Genomic DNA, 17,847 nt, shown 5'->3' on the forward strand with positions numbered 1-17,847 from the left:
GCAGTTTGCCGTACCTGGACGCCTCTGCCTTCCTTTGAAAGGTACTGATTTTCTGATAATAGTACTACCCTGATCTGGGGTGGACTTTAACCTTGGGAAGAGATGTCTGCAGATTTCGACATTGGTTTTTCTTGTGTACATGGCCCTATACTTGCCATCTGGAGAGATTTGGCTCGGGTCAATGGAATTTCTATCCCTGATGATGATTTTTTGGAGTTTCTTGAATATGCAGACAGTCGTGTTTTTTTCGGGGATCTGGCTTTTTCCCTGAATACAGAGGCTTGGAGATCCCTGTATTTCCTCATCAGGCAAAGCATCATGCGAGATCTCTGGGCGTTTCGATACATGAAAGTTTATTTAGAGCTTCTTCCGATAGTCCAGAAATGGACCCCTTTTCCGATAATCCAGTCTTTGCTGCAGAGGGAGCATCCTCCACCTCCTCCTCCTCCTCCTGCTGCAGCGTGTGAGCCCCGCCTCCACGTCCCTTCGGAGGGTGCGGGGCCGCTCCCGGCGGAGGCGGAGACGCCGCTCCGCCCGCCGGTTTCCCCGCCTGCAGCCGTGCCTCCTCCTCCTCCTGCCCATTCGGAGCTGGGAGACACACCCGCCGCTGAGAGCCAGCCTGAAGCCACCTCGGCAGGGGCGGAGACGCCGCCTGCGCCGGCTCCCGCGCCGGCCCCTGCCTCGGAGTTGTCAGCCACGCCTCTGCCACCGCCCGTCATCGCTCCCGCGGCGGCGGCTGCGCCCCCTGCGCCAGCGGCTGATCCCTCCACAGCGGTCAGTTCCGCCGCGCCGGTGGTCCCGCCCGCCGGCTCGGAGGCTGTTCCCGATGCGAGCTGTGATGATATAGAAGACCCCCAGCCTGCGGCGCCGGCCGAGGACTTCCCCGCGCCGGCTCCGCCGCCGACATCGGCTGTGATGCGCGCCTCGCCGCCCGCACCGGCCCCCGCGCCGGCCCCGCTGGTCCCGGCTGCCCCGCCGCCTCCCGCGGCTTTCGCCGGGTCGCCAGGCGCTGCCAGCAGCAACAGCAGCGAGCAGCAGCAGCCTGGGGCCGCGTTGGAGCGGACCCCGCCGTCTCCAATCAGCCCGGGGTCCCCTCCCAGCCTGTTCTCTGCTGCTGGCGCTCCTCGGCAGCTCCTTGCAGCTGCCGCGAAAGTGAAAGTTATGAAGTTTAGTGCCTTTCTGGGGAACAGTGTTTTTCTTGGTCCAATTCTTGCTTGGGTGGGGGATTCTCGCCGGAGCTCGAGGCCCCTCGCCCCTCCCGCTCACGTTTGGGGGGCGGGGGGGATGAGTTCTGGGAATGCTGCCGCTGGTCTTGTGCCCGGAGAGCGTGGGGGTGCTGCCGCCGGGGGTCAGAGAGCTGCGTGCCGGCCCAACCGTGCCGCAGGTCCTGAGAATCAACATTTCTCTGGGAAAAACACCTTCTCTGCTGAGCCCTGGGGCAGTTCTTGTGTCATGCCCTCGTTTGAGGGGCGGGGCCAACCGCGTCCTGAGAGGCTGTGGCTGCGGCCACAGCCAGGCGCGGTGTGGGATGAACACAATGCTAGAAGACTTGCCGTGACACTGGCCGCGTGGTGGGGGCGGGCTGTGAAGATGAAGATCCCGCCCCGCCGGTCGGGCTGAGACCGATTGGTCCAGCCCCCCGGCCGGAGGGCCCCGTGTGTGCCCTCCACGGCCGGGTTTGGGATCTTGGCTCCGCCCGCATGGACCGGGGCCGCCAGCTGCGCAGGGTTTTAAAGCCTGCTAGTTGCTGGGCATTCTGATAACGAGATTAAAAAAAAAAAAAAAAATTAGATTTAAGATTAATTAAATAGAGGTGGTTGAAAAGACAAAAAACAAGAAAAAAAGTGGTTGATTTAAGAGTTTTGGCCATGGAATTTCAGAGATTTTTTTCTTTTTTTTTTTAATTTGGTGATGGTTTTTTGCACAAGAAAGGTATGTTTGCATGGTTGACGATCAGCCCAGAGTTGGTTTTATCAGTTGTTGCAGTCTCTGGGATGACATTCAGTGTTTTGGTATTAGATAATTATATGATGTCACATTTGGTTTTTGTTTATGGGTTTTTAATTGTTGTTTGGACTTTCTTCAGTTGTTTTGTTTTAGGATTCAGCAGTTCTCTGTTTCAGCATTGAGAAGGACTTTTGAGGATGTCAAGATCAACGTTTCCAATCAGTGGACACCTTCTCCTGAGAATCAGTTGTTTGGGCTTTGAAATTTGAGCATTCTTTTAATTGTTGTTTGGGTTTTTATGTTGTAAGTTTTGTTTTAGAGATTTGATAGATGGTTTGCAGGTAAAGGATCTCTTTGAACATTTCACATAAGCATTTGATTTGGCTTTTGATTGATAACTAGCAAATTGATAAGGGGACCTCTTGAGATGTGTTTGCTCTCTTTTGCAGGACTCTGCAGAAGAATTGCAGATGCAGTTTTTTTATTTTATTTTTTTAAATTTATACTAAAAGGGTGATACGTGGCAAGCACATTTCTCTCTCTCTCAGGATTTTCTACTGAGGTGCACAGAGAGAAATGAAAGAGAAAACAATTTCTATTTCTGCTCCTGGCTTTTCTCTTGTGGAATGTGTTTGGAGAATTGTTTACCCGGAGTGAGCGCTTGGTTGGACCATGGTGGATTGTTTGGGCCTGATGGCCAATCGGATCCACCTGTGTCTGGACTCTGGCGAACAGGGTCACGAGTTGTGAGTTAGTGAGATATGATAGTTAGAGAAAGTAGCATGCAGTATTTAGTATCCTCTTTTATATAGCATATTAATGTCTTATAACATAATTATAATAAAGAAATCATTCAGCCTTCTGAAATGGAGTTAGACATCATCATTCTTCCCATTGGGTTCGCCGACATCTACAACAACGCAGGATCCTGAACGCCAAGGTTACAAGGAACAGAATAACAAGAAGTAACAAAATTGATCTAACAACAGATGTCCACCACCCCGTGAATCCCCAGCCTTTGAACAGTTCTCTGAACCAATTAGCAAGATGACAACTTGGATGGGGTTCATCACAGGGTTGAGTGGGAGGTAGGTTTTCTTTAGAAGGGAAAAACAAACATTTTGAGAACATGTTAAAGTCTCTGTTTCTGCCGGAAGGAATTCACACTTAGGAAAAGTCTCCTTCTTCCATTCGGCGGTGTCTTCTCTTTGAAGCATCAGCTACTTGCTTCTCATCCCCTTCTGTCTGACCTGGATTCTTGGGGACAGAAAGTTTCACCCACTTCTGGGGAATCCACCGAGGGCCTGAGGGGGTAGCTACACACGCGTAGCCACGACCCCAGGTCACGAGAGCATAGGGACCCTTGGTTTCCCAAGTTTCTGGATCCCTAATCAAGACCGGTGGATGCTGAGACAGTTTGAACTGATTGACACTGTTAAAGTGATGTACAACTGGTGGACTCATATTTTCAAATGAACAGTTCAGAAAATTGATGGTAAACATGGCTTTGCAGAGCTTCTCCCATGGAGACATCCACGGAGCTGAACTGCTCTGTCTTTTCAATACCTGTGTGAGCGTCTGGTGTGCATGCTCGACCACGGCTTGACCTGTGGGGGAGTGGGTGATGCCAGTCTTATGTTCCACTCCCCACTGCTGGAGAAATTCCAGAAACTCCTTGGATGCATACGCTGGGCCATTATCCATTTTAATCGTTTTTGGAACCCCCAATACTGAAAATGCCTGCACTAGGTGCTGTTTGGCATGTGCAGCCTTTTGTCCTATATGAGCAGAGGCATACACTGCACCTGCGAAGGTGTCCACGCTTACATGAACGCATTCAAGGCGACCAAAACTTTGAATGTGTGTGATGTCTGTCTGCCACGCCTTACAGCTGCCAAGGCCCCGGGGGTTTACCCGCATGCCCATCGATGGCATGGCCTGGAGCTGGCAACTGGGACAGTTGGCCACAATGGCTCAAGCCTGACTCCGTGTTAGCTGGAACTGTCGGATCAGACCTGGCACATTCTGATGGTAATGCTGGTGACTCAGCCTTGCCTGTTGGAAGACGTCAGGGAGACGTGCTTTTTCGACTGGAGCAGCAAGGGAGTCTGCTTTGCGATTCCCCTCTGCAATCTCACCTGGCAAATCAGTGTGTGACCTCACATGCATCACAAAGAATGGATGCTCTCGGTGAGAGATTAAATAAATCAGCCTTGAGAGCAGTCTGAAGAGATGTTCATTCTCTGTTTCTTTGAGCACGACCTGCTCCACCCTGGACACTACTCCTGCCACATAGGCAGAGTCTGTCACCAAGTTGATTGGCTCAGAGAACCTCTCAAAAGCTCTTACCACTGCAGCCAGTTCAGCCACCTGGGGGGATCCCTCCACAAACTCGCCATCAGCTTCCCAATGCTGAGTCTGTGGATTTCTCCAAGTCATCACCGACTTGTGGGAAGTCCCAGATGCATCCATGAACACTGTGAGAGCATTGAGTGGTCTTCAACTCCTTTTCTCTCGAGGAATAAGGTGGAATTCCTTGTTGAACAACTTGTGAGATGGGGCAATGGACTGATATTTGTCCCCTGTAGTTGTCCAGAGATAATTGGAGAATGGCGCTGCTCTGGAGCAAATGCTCAAACCTCCCTTTGGTCAGTTTCTCAGAAGAGTTCCCTCCCTCCTCAGAAAGCCTGACTGGGAGGTGAATACATGTAAAGTCACACCCTGCTAATTCGCACAATCTCACCCTGGCCTTCCGAATCAGCTTTGCTATCAGCTCTTGTGGCTCAGTGATGGTCTTGGATCTTTGGTTCAAGACGAAAACCCACTCTATGATCAAGAGTGGATCCTTCTGCACCTCGATCCATTGGAAAATCAATCCATGCAAATGTGGCCACTTTCCTAGAACAATGAATTGGAAAGGCATGTTTGGGTCACACTGATGTGCCTGCCTCTCTGACAAGGCCTTCTGTACCTTTTCGATTGCTGTCTTTGTCTGTGGGGTCAGTTCCCTGGGGGAGGCCAGCTCCTTCTCCCCATTCAATAAATTGAAGAGAGGGTCTAGGTCCTCGTTAGTGAGGCCTAGCCAGGGCCTTACCCAATTCAAAGACCCACACAAAGAGTGGAGGTCCACTAGTGTTCTGGGGTTGCAATTGATCTCCAATTTCTGCGGGATAATAGTCCTTGCAGCGATCTCCAGACCCAGGTATTTCTGAGGTGGCATCCTTTGAACTTTGTCGTTCTGCAATTGAAATCTAGCAGAGGTTAAAATCTGAACCACTACGTCAAGCGTGTGTTGGAGTATAGAGTCATTGGGGGCACACACAAGCACATCATCCATATAGTGAAGGATGATGGCGTCCTTTCTCTCTGCGCGTACTGGAGACAGTAGTGAGGCTACGTACTGTTGGCATATGAAAGGACTAGATTTTAGACCTTGGGGCAAAACTTTCCAGTGATAGCGTTTCATTGGGGCTTCTCGATTGATGGTGGGAACCGAGAATGCAAACCTCGTGGCATCTTCAGGGTGCAGTGGAATTTGGAAGAAACACTCCTTGATATCTAGGACAGCCAATTGCCAATCTCGAGGGAGCATTGTTGGACTAGGCATCCCTGGTTGGAGTGGACCCATGTCCTCTATAAGTTTGTTTATTTCTCGGAGATCGTGTAGCAATCTCCACTTGTCTTTCCCAGGTTTCTTTATTACAAAGACTGGGAAATTCCAAGGGCTATTTGTCTCTTGAATGTGTCCTTGAGCCAATTGCTCTTCCACAAGTTTCTCAAGCGCCTCGAGTTTCTCGATACTCAAAGGCCACTGTGCTACCCACCTTGGGGTGTTATCCAACCACTTTAACTTGTGGGCAGGGCGCACCACAGTGGCTATTTCCAAAAATCCTGGGGTGTCTTAGGAATGACCAACCCGACTCCCCACTGTGACATAGTGTCCCTCCCCCACAGAGGGGCCTTATAGTCTGCAACAAATGGACGAACACTTGCCAATTTCCCATCCGGTCCCTCAATTTGCACAACATTTTTTGAAATCTTTGGCAATGTGGTTCCTCCTATGCCCTGAAGTTTGCCTGCCACAGGTTACAACTCCCAATGTGATGGCCACATGCTCTTAGGTATTACTGTGATGTCTGTGCCTGTGTCCAGAACCCCTTCCATATGAAGGTGCTCTGACCCATGGGCTGGGTTGCATGCCATTGAGGGTTTAACCTCTCCCACGACCTCTGCCCAGTAGACTTCTGGTGATTTTCCTTCTACTGTTATTTCTACTGGGATGGGAATGGCTTGGGCCAGAATTTGCCCCTTTTCTAGGTAAAATGGTGGGTGCGAGCAGCGTGCCAACAGCATAAGGCTTGATATCTTTTCCTTAGTCGTCATGGGAGCTACCTCAATCTCTGAAGGTGTGTGTGCTGTATCTCTAATGACAAAATGCGGCGTGGGTTTTTGCTCTCCCCGGCTGCACGCGGCTCTTGGGAGCCCGGCTGTGGCGTAGCTTCCACGTGCTGCCGGGGTTTGCTGCCGCGGGTTCCCGGACACGGCTCCGTGTCTCGGGCGCGTGGGCAGGCCAGTCTCTGTTACCGTACGCTAGGGACCCGGCAAAGAGGAAGGAATTTGTCCATTTACTCCGTGCTTGGCAGGAACGGTTTATTGGTCACGTGGCACGGTTCGATGGAAAGACGCGACCGCTCCCGGCACTCGCATGGGAGCAAATGGCGCCTGTGTGCCGGCGGGATAGGGCTTTAAAGAGGGGCGGGGCGAGAGGATCCACGGCCTGCCGCCCAATAGGGGCGGCTGCCGTGGTGGTGACGCCAGCAACAGCGACCAACCAGAGAACCCCGCAGGGGCGGGCACCGAGCCAGAGCGGGCTGAGCGGGATCGTGTGGCTCGGGGCGGCCAGCACGGGGTTTCCCGGGGCCGGACGGCAGGGTGGTTACAGGAGCGGCACAGGGGTAAGGTCCGGCAACAGGCAACATGGGGCCAGAAACCGCGGGGGGGAACAACGCGGGGAAACGCGGGATTACAGCACTTGACTTATTTTAACATAAATTAAAAACCCTAATCTAAACCCAAATTCCGGGATGCAACATCTCCCTGCTTAATAAAATATAAAAAGAAAGCAGTGGTGTTGATTCAGTCTCTCAAGCGGTGGCCTCTTCTCCCAGCTTCTTCTGCTGCTGCAACTGCAGTGACAGCTACGCAGGTGGAGAGGGCCTGAAGATGGTGCTGGGGTTGGTTCTTTTCAGGGTGTTTAGGGATAGGGAAACTGGGAGGCAACTTTATTAAAAACATGGGGATTTGGGACACACACAGACTGGGGCTTTGGGGAAAAACATTTTTTAAGGAGATTGTAGGGTCCTTTTTCTTTTGCATCACCTGCGGTTTGATGCAACCCCTCGATTGGTGGGGTCATCTGCCACGCTCAAAGGCACCCTGATGTTCTGAACTACCACCTGCACAGTTACTTGATAACTCACAGCTCCCCTTAAGGTGCTGTGGCCTGCCTTACTTTTATCTTCACGCGAGGCAGGTGTGCGTTGTTTCTTCAGTTTTTTGGGGGAATGGGATCTCCCTCCCCCCCTCTCCCCCCTCCCACTGTCCCTGGCGGTGCCCTGCCCAGAAACGGACATTGAACCACAAAATGTCCTCTCTGATTGCAGTGGAAGCACTGGCGTCTTGCTGGAGGCTGCTTCGGACCAGCGTTCTTTGGAGGCACGGCATCCAAGGCAGCAGTGTTCATGGATGCCGCTTCCAGGACAAACTTGTCCTGAACCTCCAATCCCTCTACCTGCCTCTCATCTGTCGGCTCGACCCGTTCCACGGAATCCGGAAAATGCTCAGAGACCCACATCCCCCTGCTTACCTCCCTCCCGGGTCTCCGGGATCCATGGGAATGTGGAGGCAGGGGCTCCGATTCCCCCCCCTCTCCTTTTCCCTCCCGCCCAGACGTCTGGGGCCCATGGGAACTTGGAGGTAGGGGTTCCCGTCCCCCCCCCTCTCCTCTTCCCTCCCGCCCGGCTCTCCAGGGCCCATGGGAAGATGGGGATAGGGGTTCCCGCTCCTCCCTCCCCCCTCTTCCCTCCCGCCCGGATCTCCGGGACCCATGGGAAGATGGGGACGGGGTACGGGCAACAGGACGGGGGCTGCCTCCCTCAGGCAGCGGGGTGGAGATGGCAGAGCTCTCCCCGGTGGAGGAGGGCGGAGTCGATGACTCAGCAGGGACGACATGCAAAGGACTCGAGGGAACACCCACTTGAGGGAGAACAATGGGTGAGGAAGTAACCTGACCTCCCGAGGGGGCGGCGCCCACACCCACAGGGAGGTAGGTTGGGGTTGGGTCAAAGGCGGGGACACCAGGAACAAAGAACAGAAAGGGGTTGTGGGAAGAAGAGACCCTGCCATGTGGCTGCCCTCCATCTTGGGAAGACAAAGGGATCAACCACGTGGCCTCGGCCTCCTCAGAGGAACAAAGAAAGGGGTTTAAAGAAACAGAACTGCGCGGGGCAGCGCCGAAACTGGGATTTTCAACTGGGAAAAAGGGATTGGAAAAGGGGTTTAGGGTCGTGGCCTCAGCGAATCGACCGATCTCGCTAAGGCGGGGACGCCGGGGTGGCTTGGGGGAGCCAGGAGCACGGTCCACATTTGTGGAGCTGCCCTGCGTCTCAGATCGACGGGGTGCCCCCCCTCCGCCCACCCAGGTTAGGGGAAGAAGGGGTAGGAGAAGGGGATGGGGAAACAGATTCAGGGGGAGTAACAGATTTTCCGGATGGTTCTTTCCTTTCCCCAACCGAGTTTCGCGCGGGGTCTGATTTTACCACATCTGTGATCAACAAATGGAATTTAGGGAAGCAGTCATCTATGGAGGGATCCCTACCGATCCCCTCTGCTAGCCTTTTTCCCACTTGCTCCCAAAATTCTGTTTTGCGCGCGTCCTCGGTAGAGAGACGGGGGAAAGCAAAGAACAACCACCGGACAAATTTCTTAACTAAATTTTTTGGGTAGGGGCCCTTCACCAAAAGGATTTCTTTAACTTGGGAATAAAATTCCTTTTGTTGGGCAGATAGCACGGTCCCCATGCTTCTTCCACCCAAACCACCTCACCCCTGGGGCAGTAAAAAGGAGAAAAAAAAGCAAAAAAACGCAGGCGACTCCAGCGGCTGCCGTTCGTGCTGCGTGCCGCACGTCCCAACCTCGGGAACACGGCCAGCCCTCCCCATATTAGCTGGACACGTTTCCACGACTAATACTTACCAGACTGAAGTCTCTGCAAAGCAAAGCTGCCACCAGGGTCCGGGAGTCCCGGGAAGTGTTCTTTCTTCTGCCCTCCTGGCTGCGAAAGTTTGCACTTCCTGCTCCACGCAGGACACACTGTCTGGTCCCCCGTGGGCGACGGAGACTTCACTGACGTACTTTGGAGAGCCCCTGCTCTCGGTTTCCATCCGGCACGGAGCTGTGGTCTGGCGCGGATCGCTGCCCGCTCTGGCTTGGCGGCGGCGCTCCCCCCTTGGCTGCGGCGCGGCCCCTGGGCGGCGGCGGCGGCTCCCGGCGCTGTTCCTGAAGCTCCGCGGTGAACCTCCGTCCACGCGATCAGCTCAGCGCTGGCCTCGGCCCCACGTTGGGCGCCAATTGCAGCGTGGGTTTTTCCTCTCCCCGGCTGCACGCGGCTCTTGGGAGCCCGGCTGTGGCGTAGCTTCCACGTGCTGCCGGGGTTTGCTGCCGCGGGTTCCCGGACACGGCTCCGTGTCTCGGGCGCGTGGGCTGGCCAGCCTCTGTTGCCGTGCGCTAGGGATCTGGTAAAGAGGAAAGGAATTTGTCCATTTACTCCGTGCTTGGCAGGAACGGTTTATTGGTCACGCATGGCGTGGTTCGATGGAAAGACGCGACCGCTCCCGGCACTCGCATGGGAGAAAATGGCGCCTGCGTGCCGGCGGGATAGGGCTTTATGGAGGGGCGGGGCGAGAGGATCCACGGCCTGCCGCCCAATAGGGGCGGCTGCCGTGGCGGTGACGCCAGCAACAGCGACCAACCAGAGAACCCCGCAGGGGCGGGCACCGAGCCAGAGCGGGCTGAGCGGGATCGTGTGGCTCGGGGCGGCCAGCACGGGGTTTCCCGGGGCTGGACGGCAGGGTGGTTACAGGAGCGGCACAGGGGTAAGGTCCGGCAACAGGCAACATGGGGCCAGAAACCGCGGGGGGGAACAACAAGGGGGAAATGCAGGATTACAGCACTTGACTTATTTTAACATAAATTAAAAACCCTAATCTAAACCCAAACTCCAGGATGCAACAACAAAATACTCACTGTCCGGTTCCATTTGGTACACCTTCAGGTCCTGTGAGCTGTTTGACAGGTCCACTATAATGACTTCCCAATCAGTGGATCTGAAATGAAACCCTTTGGTAGTCACTAGGTGAGGTCGGCCTAGCGGCTGCCAAGCCTTGTAAGTTCTACATTTGACATTTCTATTTTTCTGCCCCCCCCCCCACCATGAGTCCTGTCCTCCCCCTTATTTGTTAAGAGAGAGGCATTTTCCCGTGTGGGTCCCACTATATTTATATCTTTGCGTGTAGTTGTATTAGCAGCGGGCACGCGCTGTACACTCAGTTTTTTTGTTTGTTGAACTTTCTCTGGTTCTGGTTTCGAGGACAGTTTCTAGCCAAGTGTCCTGGTTTCTTGCAATGGAGGCAGATGATGCTCTGCAGCTGGTCTGATGACATTGGTTGCCTCCTTAGACCTGGTATGGCCATGGCAGCAGGCTGTAGTTGTGCAGATGTTGTATTTCTGTCAGGGGTATCAAACAGCTCTGCTTTTCTGGTACACGCGTCGATCATCTGAGCAAGACTAGGTGATGGGTCAAAAGGAAGGCTGAGGATAATTCTGCAGCAGGTCTCATTCACATTCCTCTGAGCCATCTCTTTAAGCAGCTCGGTCTGTATCATAGGGTCTTGCACCTCTCTTTCAACTTGTGTTCTCAAGCGATCCACAAACTGTAAAAAACTCTCTGAAGGGAACTGCTTAATGTCAGTATAGCTGCCCTTAGCCTCAGTTATTGGTAATTGATAAAACGTTTTTTCTGCAGCATTACAGATCTTATCTAAAACCGACTTAGATAGCACTCGGGTTTGGTTTTCTGGACAGTGCCAGTCACCTGTGCCGCACAGATGAACTATTGTAATAGGGTTACCCTCATTATCGTTGGCCTCACTGGGCGTTTGTTGTATCTCCTTTAAAACTGCTGTTAGAGCCAACTTCCATCTGTTTTCCCACATCTCATATGCAGAAGGGCTTAGTAAACATTTAAAAAGATCTGTAATATCCTTCGGTACCATCTCATTTGAATTATAAGTTGCCCATATCATCCCTTTGAAAATCTCGCTTGATCTCCCAAATTCTCTCTGTATTTTGCAGATCTCTGTTTTGTCCCTATATGGTATTGGTTGATAAGCTCTGGTACCCATTCTCCTGCCTAGGTATACAACAGGTGCTACAGATGGTATGAATTCATCATCATTTCCCTGAATTGCAGGAATTTCTGCTGCTTTTCCACTGTCCATAGAGGCAGGGGTTCCCCCCCCTCCCTTGGGTCCCGGTGAGAAGTAGGTCGCCCCCCCTCCCCCGGGCCGCCGGGGAAACCCCCGCCCCGCCGGTGCTGTGGGGTGGGCTTCCCTGCCTCCCCCCTCCATCCGGGCTGGGAGCTGTGGAGGGGCCGGCCCCTGCCCCGTTCCCGTGGCAACTCGGAGGGAGGCGTTGATAAGGAGGGTGGGGCGGTGCTGCCGGAGGCCAGAAAGGGTTGGGGGAGGGATGGGTGGTTGGGGCGAGGAAGGGACTGTGGGGAGAAGGCAAAAGCACGTGGCCGCCGCCATTATGCTGCCGCGTGTATTTGTGAGATCCTGCCACATCCCCAGGGCTCTGGGAAGAGAGCCTTTGACTTTTGCAGAAGTCCGGACTATATTCTTGAGAAGAAACAGGTGTTGTAGGGGGATAGAGGGTGGGTAAAGCGATATCAGAGCTAGAGTATTGGGGGGGTACTTCGGGATGAGAAAAAGGGTTAGTCGGACTGTTAGTCTCTGTCTGTATGCTTTTTTCTGCTTCTGAAATCTGTTTTCGAGCTTGTAAAAATATTGGAATAAATAGAGAAATTTTATGTTCAGCATTTTCGACTTTTAAAGTTAATATCTGTCCAATTTGGTCCCAAAATGAGAGTGAATTCATTTCTTGCACAGTAAAATTTGGTATTTCCTTTGTTAGCCAGCACACAAAACGCAGTAGAAGCTTATTTGGGAATGTAACATTGGTTAAAATATTGTTAAGGTGTTTTAGTGTGCTCTTTTGGTCCACCGATAATTCTGCACCCATTTTTTTTCTCTTATCGGTGCACTTATCCACCACCAGAGACTTAGCACAGCACGAAATTTGAATTACCCACTCGCAAAGCACGGGAAATGGAGGGGGGGGGGCTGCCGGGGTGGCTCCTGCTCTTTTTCTCGGCTCCCCTGGGGCACGGGGGTTTTCCCGCCGCCCTCCCAGGGTTAGATACCCCTCCCGTGGCTTCCCCACCCTGGGAACGCGGGCTCTTTACACAAGCCCGCCCATTCCAAGCTTCTTGCGCTGGGTCCTAGCTTACCCGTGCTCGCAGCGTCCTACGGTCACTATGGTAACCCTCTCCCAGCTAGGCGCGTACCCGGGAAACGCGAAACAAAGGGGTTCTTACCAATCCTGTGAAACCTTGGGGTCGTGCGTGGAAGGGTCTGGGGTCCCAGCTCCAGCTGTCTCGCCTGGGGCGCTCAGGCGAGGTCCCGACCTATCCCTGTCCCTGAAAGCCACTCAAAAGCAGCTGATTGTGAACAGGGTAGTTGACTTTCCCAAAGAGCTTTTGAGACCCCTAAAATAAGGGTTCCAGCTCTTGTGTGGGCTTTTAGCAAACCCACGTTGGGGGCCAACTGACGAACCTACCCTCTCAGCCCCCGAATCACCAGGCCAGCCCAGATATACATAGCCTTGAGGGAAGGCACGTCAGGAGATGGGCACAGGTACAAAAGAGGCTCCAATTCCCAATGTGGTTCTCCAAGCTTGTTTAATCCATGAGATGGAGGGGAAAAGAGAGAGCGAACAGGAAGTGTCATGGCCTTATCTAGGCTCTGGACAGGGAGGGCTTTCTGGTTCTCTGCCAACCCCTGGGGAGCAGGAAGGAAGGGACCCTGTTTATCTGATTCCAGTCACAGGGGTCCCTGAAAGGGGGAATAGCATAGCCCGAGCGCACTGTAACAGTAGATCACAGTTTTGACAGAGTATGCACAAGGCGGTTGAAGGCACTGCAATTACTTGGTCAAATTGAAATAATTGCTTGTTAGTGAAAAACAACATTGTCTTTCCTCTGAAAGCTGCAGTGGTAAGACCTCTCCTTTCCCAAACCTAAGGGGAAGCTGTCTGAAGGATGTATTAGCAGGAATGAAACTTTACTGGGAGAAGAGAGGGAGAGAAACAAACTAAAGATGCCTTTGAAGTTCTCAGAGGAAGTCAGGGGGTAAATGCTGAACAATTCCAAAGGCCTTAAACTGTTTAGATTGTAGTTAGGCACATTGTATGATTCTTGGGGTATTCCTGTGCAAGGCTAGGGGTTGGACGCTGTGATCCTTATGGGTCCCTTCCAACTCAGGTATTCTCTAATTCTCTGATACTCCTGTCAATGCTTCATTCTCTTCTTTCTTTCCTATTCTCCTCCTCCCTCTGCATTTGGCATAAAGCAAAAAGCAGCAAAATAAAAAACAATCACATACAAGCTGGCTTTGTCCCTAATAGATTAGAAGCCAGGGGAGCAGATAGGGACCCTGAATATGTTGCAGGTAAAGTTGCAGGAGCATAGGGAGGATTCCTTTCTGAAAGAAGTGTGACCTAGAGCTAGAAAATTGAATATTTAAATAGCTCACATTCTTACTTGGCTTGGCTTGTACTGTGTCATTGTTTCCATGGAAAAAAGAATAATTAGAAGAATATTTGGTAGGAAACCTGTTAGTAAGTGGCAGGAAAAGATAGCCTGTCTAAAAGCAGAAACATGAATCTTGTGGGTGTTTATACTTCATTTTAACTAAAAAAACTTAAAGAAAACAAAGAAAACCCCCAAAACTGAACTGATAATTTGGTTTCTGTAGAGAATTCTATAGTTAAAATAAGATAAAGGAGCATTTCTGTTGAAAGGATTTTATTTTTATGTTGTATTTTTAAGAATTTTGAATTGATTCAATTACTTTTTTCCTTCAAGTTGTACAAAAACCACCCATAGGTTCAGGCTGTTAATCTTGTGATTATACAAATCTTAGACTAATCCGTATGTTGGTCAAATGACTAACCTTTGCTTGTGTCGTGGTTTGACATAGAAGTGAATTTTTTCAGGAAGTTGGGTCAAACCAATCAGTGGTCAGGTTTGGATATTGGCACCTAGAGTGACCACTGAAGGTATCGACACGCCTCTGAGAACACAGGGGGTTAAAAGCAAGAACTCCCAGGGGAACTGTCTCTTTGGTTCCGGTCGTCAGAGAGTGCAGACTCTCCCCCCCCCAGCCATGGGCTGGATGGGGGAGGGGAAGCCACGCGGCCTAGTGAAGGTAGGCTGAGGGGGCTGAAAGTCTGGAACCGAGCCAGCTCCTGTGGACGGAAGGGTGGAGAGAAGCAGAAATGCCTTTGTTCCCTCCCCCTCCCAAAGGGAAAGAGACCGAGAGCGTGACAGCACCTGGAAATTTGCTGGCAGAGGAGAAGGAGAAGGGGGGGGGTGGGGGGGAGAAGATGCCCAGTATGGGAGTTGGGAGTTCTGGGCCGAGATTTCAGCCGTCTGGGGAGTCTGAACTTTTAACCCTTTCTGGGAAATGAAGGCTTTGTAAAATATTACTCCTCCTCAATTTATAGTAGAAGAGAGACAGTCCGGAACCTGAGATGTTAGAAGAAGAAATTTTTAGGTGGGAGGAGATGATAGAGTAGCTTTTGGCTAGACTTTTCTTATTAGCCATAGACTAAACTAAATTCTCCTGCAATAGAGACTACATTTTAGGGGGATGCAGTGGTGAACCAAGGAGACCTGCTTCATCAACCACCAGCACAGGAATAGCAAGAACAAAAAAAAGCTGAGGAGGGAATGGTGATGCCCCCTGTCTTCAGGAAGAAGATGATCTCTGTTCTTAAACCCTTAGCCCCAGGGGAAAATGGGGGGGACTGTAGTCCCAAGATGAGAAGCTGAACTGTTGTCTCTTTTAGTCCGTGGCAAAGCATCCTTAAAGGAGCCCTATGGGCAGTCTGTCCATGCACAGTGGTGAGAGAACTGTGACATGGAACGGAGAGTGTCACACTGGCAGATTTTCTCCAGGCGGTTGCCACGTGTGACATGGAAACACAGGAAGTGGCAGCTGTGTTTCCTGGGGGGTCTATGGCGCAAGAGAGACTCCTCTCTCCCTTAATAGACAGAGTATTGATTATCTGAAGGGTGTCAACTTGATCAGAAATCCCAGGTGATGTCTCACTGTAGTTGTTTTAGAAATTGGGTGGGAGGAGGAGTGTTTTGGAGGGTCTTCATCCTAAATTTAATGTGTGTGACTTGTACAGTAGTAGTAGTTTAATAAAGTTTTTATTTGTTATCAAGCTTAAGCCTGCTCTGCTCTGTTCCTGATAATATCTCACAGCATTTATTTAGAGAGGTGTATTTTCGTAGGGGTGCTGGCATTGCGCCAGTGTCAAACCATGACAGCTTGCAATGCAATTCCTCTTAAAAGAAAATTTCTACTGATTCAGGAAAATAGTGTCAATTACATGGACTTATTTGAGGTGATGAGTTTTAGTTGTCACCTACCTCTTAGGCAAAAAAAAATACTGAATTGTTTTCAGCACTTGTATACATTACACAGCAATGGATAATTTAGCTTTTTGTCTCTGTTTTTATTTGGGGGCGAATAGGATTTGTAAATGGACGGACAGACACCAAAGAAACATAACAAGACCGTAGATTTAACATAAAAATGTGTTTCCTGTCCCACCCCCTATTTTCATGCACATTATTTGGAACAAAAAAAATGTATTCACATAGCTTGATAAAAATGTATTAAGTATTTGGCCTTTAAGAAAAACATGCAACTGTCTAGCTAGGTATTCTTGAATGAGTATTTTAAAATAGTGGACCTCTGCATCATCATAATATTTTTGAATGTACGCATTTCTGTTCTGTTTTTCTAGTTGGCAACTGTGCAAAGATGCCAAAGAAACAGAATAGGCATGATTTTCTCATGTCTGTTTCCCTCACTGCTGTTTCAATATAACTTTTGATATGCATTTACTTTTTTAGAGCTCGTTTGTCTGTCTCTTCTCCCCCCTCCCTCCCCTTCATCTTTTTAAATGCTCTTCAGTGAATATTGTCTTTCAAGTCCTACAGTGCACTGTAATTTTATTTGGAGGTACTGGAAGTAATTTCCTACATGCTGAAATAGAACTGTCTTGGGTAGGAATAGTGAGTTTTGACAGTTTAAAGGTACAAAGGAAGGATAGGGAAGAACCCATAAAGAATGAAATTGGAAGTGGAATCAAGATTTTGGCTTTTGTTTCTGAAGGCCACAAGTACCTGCTTGATCTTAACCTGTAATAGAAGGCTCTATTGTCCAAGTTCAGCTCCTGCACAGGATTTGAAGTATTGACTTATGGCTTCCAATACTATACAGTCACCTGCACAAGAAGATGAAAGGAATTACTTAATAATGTGTAATTTTTCCTTTAAAGGTGGAAGAGATGGTACAAAACCATATGACATATTCCTTGCAAGATGTAGGAGGAGATGCCAATTGGCAGCTAGTGGTAGAAGAAGGAGAAATGAAGGTAAGCATTTGTTGTTTTGCTTAATTGATATAAGATGATATGCTGTGAAGACAGATATTTTTATTCTCTTTGAATACTATTACTGAGCAAGTTATGCTATTAAAATTCCTCTCTGAGAATAGCATTGTTTAAGTTAGGACTGGAGACCATACAAGCAGCAGCTTCTAATCAGCAAAATCTTATGCAGCACTTGCAATAGCTTTTTCTTTACAGATTCCTTTCTCATTTTCTTCTACTTAAAACTTCCTATCAACATGGTGTGCTGTACTGATTTGGCACAGCCTGGTTTTTGGTAGTGGGAGAGGGCTACAGAAGTGGCTTCTGTGAGAAGCTTCTAGAAGCTTCCATCATGTCTGACAGAGCCAATCTCTGATGATTCTGAAGATGGACATGCTGCTGGCCCAATTAGAGAGGTTGGTAACGCCTCTGTGATGACGTATTTAAGAAGAAAATCAAAACAGTGTGTAGTTTTTTCCAGGGGTGGCAAGGTACTGCTGCCAGGGCCATCCTGGTACAGCACGTGGCAATGCATTGCAGCCACCACCATCTCAGTGAGGCCCGCGGCGAGCCTTGCCTGCCTGGCCCCCCCTAGCCAGCCGTACTGTGGGCAGAAGGGCAGGGGCAGCAGCGGTGGCTTCTCCTTTCTGGCGTCCTGCATGAAGAGAGGAGTTAAATAGCGCCAGCACCGCAGCAGCCGCCACTGCCCACTAGGTGGAAGTGGGGCCGCTTGCTGGCAGTGGAAACATGGTGAACAAGATGTGGAACCTGCGGGATCCTGCAATAATCTTTGAATTGGTGGAACTTATTGGCAGTAATACCTGCATGCAGCAGTTTTTCTTCTAGTCAGAAAAGAGGAGGAAGTAAAGACATGTGAGGGAGAACACCATGGTAGCACTAAGGTCAGTGGAAAAAGAGGGGGAGGAGGTACTCCAAGCACCAGAGCTGAGATTCCACTGCAGGTTGTGGTGTGGGAGGGACCCCACGACATAGCAGGGGAAAGACTCCTCTACCTGAGCGAGCAGAAAAAGATCTCGAACTGAACAAAACCCC

General features: G+C 50.5%; 1 protein-coding gene across 8 annotated transcripts in view; it reads left to right on the plus strand.

Annotated features, from left to right (window-relative positions):
- The window catches only part of LOC128802372 (ceramide transfer protein-like), a 208,831-nt gene that overhangs the window by 178,026 nt on the left and 12,958 nt on the right, over nucleotides 1-17,847 (plus strand). For all 8 annotated transcript variants that reach the window (XR_008435390.1, XR_008435387.1, XR_008435391.1 and 5 more), the window contains one exon: nucleotides 16,702-16,797. Coding sequence is in view for 4 of the 8 variants with exons in the window: in XM_053968693.1 (XP_053824668.1) it covers nucleotides 16,702-16,797 (96 nt within the window). In the remaining 4 variants the exon portion in view is untranslated. The remainder of the gene's footprint in view (nucleotides 1-16,701; nucleotides 16,798-17,847) is intronic.

Source organism: Vidua chalybeata, chromosome W (assembly GCF_026979565.1).
Source record: "Vidua chalybeata isolate OUT-0048 chromosome W, bVidCha1 merged haplotype, whole genome shotgun sequence".
NCBI classification, from domain to species: Eukaryota; Metazoa; Chordata; class Aves; order Passeriformes; family Viduidae; genus Vidua; species Vidua chalybeata.